General features: G+C 52.4%; 2 protein-coding genes across 3 annotated transcripts; one reads left to right on the top strand and one right to left on the bottom strand.

The window, feature by feature from the left end:
- Positions 1 to 390: 390 nt before the first annotated feature.
- GEMIN4 (gem nuclear organelle associated protein 4) lies at positions 391 to 7950 on the bottom strand. Its single transcript, XM_084862863.1, has 2 exons — positions 7844 to 7950; positions 391 to 4294 (listed from the first exon to the last, which is right to left on the bottom strand). Exons 1-2 carry the CDS (start codon positions 7851 to 7853, stop codon positions 1134 to 1136), a joined length of 3171 nt encoding a protein of 1056 aa, XP_084718989.1. The 5' UTR covers positions 7854 to 7950; the 3' UTR covers positions 391 to 1133.
- Positions 7951 to 8169: 219 nt separating this feature from the next.
- On the top strand, positions 8170 to 9185 carry LOC311610515 (diazepam-binding inhibitor-like 5). 2 transcript variants are annotated; one of them, XM_084861848.1, is made up of 2 exons: positions 8170 to 8239; positions 8697 to 9185. In XM_084861848.1, exon 2 carries the CDS (start codon positions 8798 to 8800, stop codon positions 9059 to 9061), a length of 264 nt encoding a protein of 87 aa, XP_084717974.1. In that variant the 5' UTR covers positions 8170 to 8239; positions 8697 to 8797; the 3' UTR covers positions 9062 to 9185. The 2 variants fall into 2 exon arrangements, with proteins under 2 accessions (XP_084717974.1, XP_084717975.1); XM_084861849.1 differs by lacking the exon at positions 8170 to 8239 and adding an exon at positions 8252 to 8552.
- Positions 9186 to 10289: the final 1104 nt, after the last annotated feature.

Here is a 10289-nt window from a genome sequence, read left to right as displayed (position 1 = left end):
TTAGCCTTTGAGTTTGACATGCTTATTGTACACTATAGGGTCCCATAGTTCAAACCCAGTGGTCATGTAACTTTAGGCCCTTTTTTCTCTATCTAGGTGAACTTCCATCAGGAGTTGGGGAGGGTAAAAACCCAATTGTAGGCCACAGAGCTAGCCCACTTCAAGTGGGGTAGGGAACCTGAATACTGTTCCATTTTGAATGAGGGCCTGGGTATGAAGGAGGTATTGGGATATCTTTCTTGCCTCCCAAATTAAATATCTCAGCAACCAGCGCTCATTGTTCTGTAAAATGCCCTGCACACCTTAAGTTTGCATTTTTATGCTTCTGTAGACACCATTCTCTGCTCCCCCTCATTTTTTCAAAACCATGACAATATACTCCAGACAGAGGTAATTACACTTGTCCTTTAAACACTTTCCTGCTGTTTGCCAGACCTAGCTTTAGCATAGCCCTTTGGATACATTGAATGGACGGTGTTAAGGCTGGATGGCAGAAGCCATCCGTTCTCTTGGGGTCCTTAATCTACCCCCAGCACTAACTTTTCTTGGTCCAATCTCCTTTCACAGTGGTGCAGGCCTTTTGGGCACATAAATCACATGGCCAACTGGTAGAAGAATAGAGTTCTTTTCTCAATTGCTACCCTTTCCAAAAGACCACAAAAACGACTCAAAGAGGGTTTCAGTGCAAAAGAACACACACGTTATAATTTTTCCACTTGGGTATTTCACCTTTGGACTTACCAGTTTTAGGGAGAAGTCCAATTATGAACTTTCCTCCCAGCCTGATTTGATCTTTAAGACTCTAGCTCAGTGGTAGGCAAACCGCGGCTCGTGAGCCACATGCGGCTCGAGAGCCGAGGTTTGCTGCTCTGTTGACTGATGAGTTTGCCGACCACTGCTCTAGCTAAACCCGTGTCGAAGCCTAGGCTATTGATGAGGAAGACTCAAAAGAGACAAGACAAACCTCAAAGTGAGATTATAATTTGTGTTACAAATACCCAAGAAACTATTTTCTTTACATTGTTATTGCCATATACTTTTTAGCTTGTGGAAAACTTCACATAACTGAAGAGGTTCTGTTTCTCGGCCCCTCTACACCCCACCCTCATCAGCTGCTTTCTGATCCACGAAGGTCAGAAGTTGCTGATCTTCTGCAGCAGGGTTTGGCGCCGCTCCTCGGGGCTAATGTTCTTGGCAATGGACTTGAGGAAGTGCTGCTCATTTACCTTCTGGAGTAAGGCGCTAACGGAAGGGTTGGTCTTGCTCAGGGTTTCATAGCAGGTGAGGATTTCCAAGGCCAAAACGTAGAGCGGTTCACACACCTCTTGGTGGAGCATGGCCATGATGTGCAAAACATGACAGAATACCTGAGTATAAAAAAACAGGGCTTCCTGGGTCAGGTCCTGTTCTTCTCCTTGGGCCCAAGGGCCAACTGACCGCATCAGCCTAACCGAGTCCAGGAGGCTGGTCAGACTGCTGCAGAGGAGTTTGACCACATGGCTCCAGCCTTCCATAGGCAGCCAGCCGCGACAGCTCTGGCCGCAGAGAAACTGGAAAGCTCTCAGGAGGAGAACGGAGAGCTGGAGCTCCTGGGCCAAGGGCTTCAGGTTGAGCAGAGGAACAAACTGAATATATTCCAGGCTGTAAGGGACATGTAGGAGTTGTTTCTCCAACAGTCTCCTGGTCAACTGGAAAAGGCGCTGCCATTCCTGGGGGCTGCACCAAGGCATGACTTGCACCAGGGCTACCAGAAAGCCCTTGCTGAACAACTTGACCTCCTCGGGGTTGTCCATACCCACGACCAAGAGGGAGAGCATCCGCTCGGAGATGCTGCTGGAGAGGCAGCAGCACTCCATCCAGGCCAGGAGCCCGGTGCCGGGCCCGTACCCGGGGTGGGCCTGGGAGGTCCACTCCTCCTCACAAAGCTTACAGATCTCGAAGAGTGTGGCTGGCACCTCACACTTGAAGTGGCCCTCAAACAACTTCTTCAGCCTCAGGCTCACCGTCCAGTCCAGCTGCTCCAGCTTCCGGTGGAGCCAGGACAGGGACTTGACCCAGGTGTCTGGGGAGAAGGTCTCGGCATTGGCTAGTACCATCTCACAGAAGCGCTCCAGGATGTGGACCACCATGTCCTTCCCGTCCAGAGGGAGGCAGCGCTGCTCCTTGGGGAGCCGCCAGTATTGACCGAAGTGGTCCAGGAGCTGGCACAGGCTGAAGATGAGGGGGAACGGGGAGCAGGTTTGGAGCCAGTATTCCTCTAAGCAGGCGTTTACTTCGAGGGTCTGGATAAAGATCTTCAGACTGAGGTCCACCTCTTCAACATCCAGCATCAAGAAAGGCAGGACGAATTCCCTGAGGACCTCGTCTGGCTCAAGAAGGGTCGCAACTGGAATCCCTGGGGGCTTCGTGGGACTCATCAGGCATCTCAAGAGCTCCAGAAACTGCTTTTCTTCCTTGGGCGAAGAGAACTTTGTCCAGACAGTTTCTTTGAGGCATGACACGACCAAAGTGGCTGGATTCGGACCCTGCTCCTCCGTGAACCGGAGGGCGGGGAAGGCGGTGATGATCTGAGCCAGGAACTTGTGGATACCGAGATTGACCACTGCCATGCTACACATTTTCTTCACCGTGACCTCCGGGTGCAGGATCACCAGGCGGGCCACAGAAGCCACCGCCTTGGCCAAGCCCTGCTCGGAAGCGCTCTGTGCGAGCTGGTTAAAAGTCGTGTTGAGGTCTTCCTGAAACCCCTCCAGGTAAGCCGACAGCTTCTCACAGAGGCCCTTTCGGCCCCAGGAAACCAGGACGCCTGAGAGGACTTTATTTTTGTCTGGCAGCGAGAGGCCTGCGTAACACTCCAGGACCACGTCAATCACTTGTCTGATCCGAGATTGCGGGATGGCTCCGTCCGCCGTGCTGACTTCCACCACAGTTGCCAGCAGCTTTAATACCAAGTCTGGCTCTCGGAAGAGAGACTGGTTATTAACCAGGCAGGCGAGCCACTCGTCTGAGAAGGCCCACTTCTTCTCAGAAGCAAAAATGTAGCACATTTCCATATGCCGGTCCATCCTCTGCTCGATAATGGCCATGGCAATCGAGGCGGTGATGTCTTTCTCCAAGCCCTTGTTGAGCACCTTGTTCGTTTTTCTCAGGAAATCCCCGACGCACTCTGCCAGCTCAGAGACCACCTGCCTCTCCTCCTTGGATAAGCTGGTGGTGCCCAGGTAAAGTTTCAAGTTCTGGCTGAAGGAAGTCAGACTGTCACACAGCCGGTAGCTGTCGTAACTCGTCCCCTGGGTGCTGTTGAGCATGGCCTGCAGCTCCTCCCCCCACTCCCGCAGGAGACTGCGCATGAACTCGAACCCAGCAAAAATCGTTTCACTGGGCAGCCTGGCCAGCGAACTCAGGTTGACATCCCGTTCTGCCTCCTTCACCTTCTCCGCCAGCGCCTGCTGGTGATATGGGTTCTGGGTGTCCGAGTTCCACACGGAGATCACCGTGGCCAGCTTGTCTAGATACACGGTGGCGGACACTTCCTGAGGGTCGTCCTCCGTCAGGGCGAACACGGTCAGCATGTCCGCCAAATTGGCTAACGCACAGCACTTCATCCCGGGGCCCGAGATCCTGCTTTGGATTTGCTTCAGCCCCGTGAGCAGCATGGCCAACAGAGGCATGGTGGGACACACGTCAGGGTCTGACTTAAACCTCTTCGGAGGATGGGAGAACTCGTCCGGAGAGGACAAGTACTTATTGGCCATGGTCCTGAACTGGGAGAGCAGAGGGTCCTGCTGATCGCCCTTGTGCTTCATCATCTCCCACCAGACGTCGAGGAAGAAGGCCACGTCCTTGGAAGAAGTGTCCACGGCCATGTGCTCCAAGAAGCGCTCCAGTTCTGCCCGACAGATGGTGGTAGGGAGGGCCATCAGGAGCTGGACAAAGAGTCCAGAAGCTTCCAGGGACTTGAGCAGCTCAAAAAGGACCGTGTGGTTGATGGTAGGGATCATGTTGCCTACCGAGAAGAACACATCCTCCTGCCACCGCGTTTCCGTGTCAGACGGGGTGACGGGGTAGGGCTGGAGCACCTTGGCCCAGATGATGACCAGGGCTTTCCGCTTCCAGGCAGAGGCCTGGGAGCATGCTGTGGCGGAGATTTCCCTCAAGGCCTCCACGATGGGCCGCCCCACATGCTCCCAGTCAGACTTTGCCAACTCTGCCAGTGCTTTGGGGTGGAACAGCTGCTCGGCCAGCAGAAAGCCCCCATGCAAAATGGTCATCTCTTCACAGATATTCAAGGGTCCTGCACAGAGAGAAGCCGAGTAAGACGAGTGTGGTGAAGAAAAAACTTCAAAATAGTAAGTGGAGGACAGGAGGAAAGACAGCAGTGGGTAGGTGGGCGATTGGGATCAGGGCTAGAGACAAAAGTTCTAAATAGGATCAGTGAGAGAGGGGGAAGAAGGCGGTGAGTGATCCTAGGAGCCACTGCAGAACTGGAATTAAAAAGACTTACGTGAGGAACAGAAAATTACTCCCGAGCTCTACCTTGGAACTGGGAAGACAAGAGGCACCATTGGAGATAGGAACAGAGAAGACTTAGAACAGGTCTGAAGGGAACACTGATAAGTTTTGGTTATTTGGAGTTTGAGGTATAACATTAAGATAGAAATGCCCTCCAGCAATGGGCATGCAAGGTCGAAGCTCAGGAGCAAAGTCAGAAGGGACCAAGGGGATCATTGGAAGCAATGAAGTGAGATCTCCCAGGAAAAGCATTTGGAAAGGAAAAGCTGGGCTACAGCGGAGAGACCTGCCAGCAAAAGACGGGCCAGCAGAGGGTTTGGGGAGGACGGCTTTCGAGAGAAAGCACAATGACCGGGACCACGGAATAAATATTGCAGAACATGAAACTGAGCTTATAAATTATGATACAGATTAAAAGGCGCATGGTCCAGGGCTGTGGGCACAGAAGCAATCAGACAAACCCCACCTTCCCCCCTCTCTCATAGCCTTGTCCTACAAACAGATTCCCCTCGTTCTGCCTTTCAGAGAAACCATTCATCCCATGGCTTCTTCCAACAAGAACAGCTACTCGTGGCCCTGGTTCTCTGGTAGAAGCCAAGGGGTAGATGGAAAAAATAATGCACTACATTAAGTTCTTCCTTCAGTGACCCATGGAATTTTCAGGGAACTGACACATTTATCAAGGAAGGCATCTTGGTCTGTTTAATCAGATGTGAGTTTAGCTCAGCCATTTAAAAGCAGTCACCTTGGACAGTCATCTTGTACAGAGCCTCTCTTCTGTACATGTGGGGATAATACAAACTTCATATAATGATCATGAAGATCCAATGATATATACTAGTCAAGCTCTTGGCACTGGGTTGGTGCTTACTGTTCGCTCCTGATCCCAACTCGCAGTGATAGAGTTAAACAAGATATCCTATATAATAAAAGGCTAATACCCTGTTTCCCAGAAAATAAGACAGTGTCTTATATTAATTTTGTTCTCCCAAAATTAATATAAGACACTGTTATATATTAATAAGACAGCGCAAAGTTGCGCTAGGTCTTAATTTTGTTCTCCCAAAATTAATATAAGACACTGTTATATATTAATAAGACAGCGCAAAGTTGCGCTAGGTCTTATTTTCGGAGAAACACAGGTATGCAAATTGACCAAACAGTGGAACAACGGGTCGCTATGACATGCACTGACCACCAGGGGGCAGACGCTCAATGCAGGAGTTGCCCCTGATGATGAGTGCACTCCCACAGGGGGAGCACCGCTCAGCCAGAATCCCTGAGCCAGGCTCATGGCTAGCGAGCGCAGTGGCAGTGGCAGTGGCAGGAGTCTCTCCTGCCTCTATGGCCGTGCTAAGGATGTCTGACAGCTAGCTTAGACCCAGACATCCCTCGAGGGGTCCCGGACTTCAGAGGGCACAAGTCAGGCTGAGGGGACTCCAGGGCACAAATTTCATACACTGGGCCTCTAGTAGCTACAATAAGAATCAGGATTCAAATAGCCTGATGAAGTGCTAAATAAATGTGGTTTTCCCCCCCAAACCTTTCTACTGTTGACAAGAACAGAATCTTGTCAGTACTCTTGGCCTCCCTGAACTCAGAAACATGAAAAGACAGATCTTTCTCAGGTGTCTCCTTTGGACAGATTCCAAATACTGCTCACTAATCAATATTCCTGACTCTCCCCTTTCCCAGGACCCAGCGATACCACCCCTTTCTCAGTCCTTAATCTCCCCAAGAACCCATCTTCCCAGACTCCTGATTCCAGCAGATTAAAAAAGTATCCTGCCCCTTGGACCACTTATGGGAGCAGCAAAAAGGCCAAGCGATCAGCCAGCACTCCTATGTCGGCCTCCCACCGAGGGTAGGGCTGCTGACGGGGTTCTGGACCTTCTTTCTATTATAGCTCAGGCTACTGTCCAAGGCACCAAAATACGTTCCCTATGACTCTGTAAAATGAATTTTATTGCGCTATCAGATCAGTTGAGAGGCCTGGCCTTCTAACAGCTATTTTCCAGAGACACTCAAGTGTAAGTCCCAGGAGCAGTTAAAAGCTGGGTAATTCCCCAGTGTTTTATCACCGCCGGTTAACAGTGCTTCTGAGTGCCCACTCCTTTGTATTTGTTGAGTGCTACTTGTGCCAGGTGGTTCTCATGGAAGGTCTCTGTAAGTCTTCATGTCAACCTTTCGAGGACTATGTTATTCCCGTTTTAGAGATGGGAACATTGAGACGCAGAAGCAATTTGCTCGGGATGTTGTTGCAACCGCAAAGCTGTTGGGCAGAAGTCGCCACGGCTGTAAGGCCCTGGGAGAGCTGGTCAGGATGCCAGTGATACCCGCCTCCCCACCACCATCTGCCATGCAGAACCGGAGCGCTGTTTGGAGCATATGGCTAGTGTGATACAAACGTGAGAGCTGCATCGGACCAAGGACCACAACTTTTCTCCACCGGCCTAGTATTACTGGCAACCTTGGGGTGCCTCCCCCTGCTCCCCCAGAGCAATCTCCTAGTGTTATCCCCTTAGGATAAGGTGACCAGACATCCCGATTTTTAACAATGTCCCGCATCCCGCGGCGTTTTAAAAAAAAAAAAAAAGTCCAAAAGATTTAAAAGATTCTTTCCAAAAATCGGGATTTTTTTTTTTTTTTAACCGCCGCGGGACGGGGGACAAATTGTTAAAAATCGGGACTGTCCCACCAAAATTGGGACGTCTGGTCACCTTACCTGGCTTAGGAGCATGTCCAGAAGGGTAAAAAGCTGGGCCAGGAGCCGCTGGTTTACACCAGCTCCCTCTCCTCTTCTCCCAAACTCTGCCTCGAGATTCTGAATCCAGGTGCACGTGCCACGCTGCAGCAACAGCCCTCCCGTAACTGCTGCGAGTCTGATGGACGCGAGCTCCGTGCCGGGCCCTGTGTCCACGTGACCTCAGAGAAAACTCCCCAAAACTCTGAGGTGGAAACATTATCATCTCCGCCTTCTCTATGGGGACCTCATGAGCGTTAAGTCACTGGCTAAAGAACTCAGACATTCAACTAATGAGGCCGCCGGGCATCCGGGACTCCCCCGGGCATTTTCCAAACCACCGGCTCGAACCCCCTTCACTCTCAGGAAACCCTCCCCGCCGTGTGCGCGGCACGTGGAAAGGGGCCGAAGGGCCAAAGCGCGCCGCGGCCGGGGCTAGAGCCGGGTCTCCCCGACCCGCGTCTCCAAGGAAACGCCTCCTCCGCACACCCCTCCCCACCCCGGGGCTGCCTCAGCCCGGCCGCTCGGCGCCGCCGCCGTGACGGGAGTGGCGCAGGCGGGCTCGGGAAGGGGAGCCGGGACACCCACCTAAGTCCATGGCGGCGACGCGGGCGCAGTGCGGCGAGGACTGCGCAGGCACCACGACACAATGGGCGGCGCGGGGGCGGGGCCAGGGCCCAGGGCGGCGCCTCAGGCCCCGCCCACCACAGTCTCCGCTCCGGCCCCGCGCGGACCGCCGCGCCGCCCTCCGCCCCTCCGCCCTCCGCTCCTCCGCGCGCACGCGCGCTCCTCCCCCTCCAGCCCGCGGCGTCCGGGCGCCAGGCGCACAGCGCCCTCTGTCGGCCCTCCAGCAGGTTGGCACCCGCCCGCCCCGCCTTCCGGCCGCTGCGCGCCCCGCCCCTCTCTCTGCACGGGGTCCCACCCTGGAGGCCGGGTCCCGCGTTTCCCCTCTCCTTTCAGGCCCAGCCCTGCTTCCTGATCCCAGTGAGTCCCACCCATTAGCTCCGCCCATCACCCCTGGAATCGCCCGCACAGCTCACACACACTGCTCGTCCCGCGGCAGACTGCCCACTAGCCAGCACAGAGGCACCCCTCTCTAAGCACAGGCTGCTTCCCCCGCAGCACATCCCCCGTCTCACACTCCCACCACCCAGCGCCACAGCCTCACAATCGTCCCCAGCGCTGCTTCTCCAGAACACAGCAGCAGCTCCTTACTTTTCTGGCATCAAGACGCCTATGAAATGTGAATGGTCGTCCTTCTCCCCAGAAAATGCACTGTGCGGGACCAGAACAACTGGTGTGTGTGTGTGTGTGTGTGTGTGTGTGTGTGTGAGATCCAATCCAGTGGGCTCATTTGTTTTTCACTGAGAACACACAAATATCCTGTGTTCTTCCCATATATATTACCCTGTCTCCTTTTCTCCCTTTCTCTTCTTCCCAGACCTAATCACCAGCCTCAAGTATTTCTAGCTCTTCACGCTCCAGCTTCTAGGACCAGGTATCACTTAAAAAAGCCAGAGGGGCCGCACCTCAGTTCCCCCAATGTGCCAAGTGGAGTTTGAGCTGGCCTGCGCCGCTGTGAAGCAGCTGAAGGGGCCTGTGAGCGAGCAGGAGAAACTGGTGGTGTACAGCTTCTACAAACAGGCCACCCAGGGCGACTGCAACATCCCCGCCCCGCCTGAAACGGATGTGAAAGCCAAGGCCAAGTGGGAGGCGTGGAATGAGAAAAAGGGGATGTCCAAGATGGACGCCATGAGGATCTACGTTGCTAAAATCGAAGAACTGAAGAAAAAGGAAACTGGTTAAGGAGTACAGAGTCAAACAATGAAATAGCAGGGCTCCTCTGGGCGGAAAATGGGCTTCTAAAAGATCTGGCGGCTAAAATGTCCTGAAACCATAGCTACCGTAGCTGAGACATCAATAAATCTCTTGAACTGCATGAAAATGCATGACTGCTTTTGGAAAAGCAAATAAACTCAAAGTGACGTGAGAGTACTGGGGAGCTGAATGAGATGTATTAAGAGCATCTCTCCTCTAGAGAAAGTCCCATCAAATCTGGCTTTGGGTATGATTCTACGTTTTCCCAGCCTTCCTATGCTCAGAGCATATGTAGATATGTGACAGCAGTAAAGGGGTGGGAGGGAATCAGGCTATGGAAATGCCCAAGATTTAAAAATATATATATATTTTATTATTTTTTTACAGAGAGGAAGGGAGAGGTATAGAGAATTAGAAACATTGATGAAAGAGAAACATCAATTAGCTGCCTCCTGCACATCCCCCACTGGGGATGTGCCCACAACCAAGGTACTTGCCCTTGACTGGAATCGAACTCGGGACCCCTCAGTCCGCAGGTCCGCAGGCTGACGCTCTATTCACTGAGCCAAACCAGTCAGGCAGAAAGTGCCCAAGATTTGAAGTCAGTGAGAGAGGCTCTGCTTGGGGGGGGGGGGAGCCGAAGAGTCTTATCTGAGGTCTTTATGGTGGTTGCTTCTGTTGTTTAATAGCCCTTCATGACCTGGAGCTAACTTAGTCAGGGGCTGTCCATTCACTATTAGCCCAACATCATGGAGGTGGTGTCTTCCACAAAGTGGGTCAAGCCCTATTACCAAAAGCCCCTCCTGGAACACAGGCCTGACGAAGTTAAATGTTTTGAGGGAAGACGGACTTTTAGAAAGTAACTTGCATCACAACACGGCAGTTGAGAAACACTGGAGCAGATGGTTTCAAAATCCCAGCTCTGAAACACTCATCGGAGGCCTAGCGACCAAAGTTTCCGTGGGACTACTGAGTAGCTAACCCTGGTTTCTGCTTGGGGATGTTTGTGGGACAATATGTACATGTCTGTATATGGGATAAAACAAATCCCCTGACCCATGCAAGGGCCAGAGTGCATGAGCTCGGCTTCCACTCCTTAGTATTGATTTCATGGCGGCATCAATGTACAATGCACTGGGATATGAAGGCTAAACGATATTAGAGACGTTTTGAAGCAAAAGGTCTGTTGTGGTATGGAATTTTCCAACGTTTTTCC

This window comes from Pipistrellus hanaki, assembly GCF_964339955.1.
Source record: "Pipistrellus hanaki genome assembly, chromosome: 16".
Classification (NCBI taxonomy): Eukaryota; Metazoa; Chordata; class Mammalia; order Chiroptera; family Vespertilionidae; genus Pipistrellus; species Pipistrellus hanaki.
The sequence above is the reverse complement of the archived record's forward strand: the minus strand, read 5'-3'. Positions and strand labels throughout refer to the sequence as shown.

What these genes read in the sequence shown, in the direction of transcription:
- LOC311610515 (XM_084861848.1), top strand. Translation starts at nt 8,798, where the DNA reads ATGTGCCAAGTGGAGTTTGAGCTGGCCTGCGCCGCTGTGAAGCAGCTG.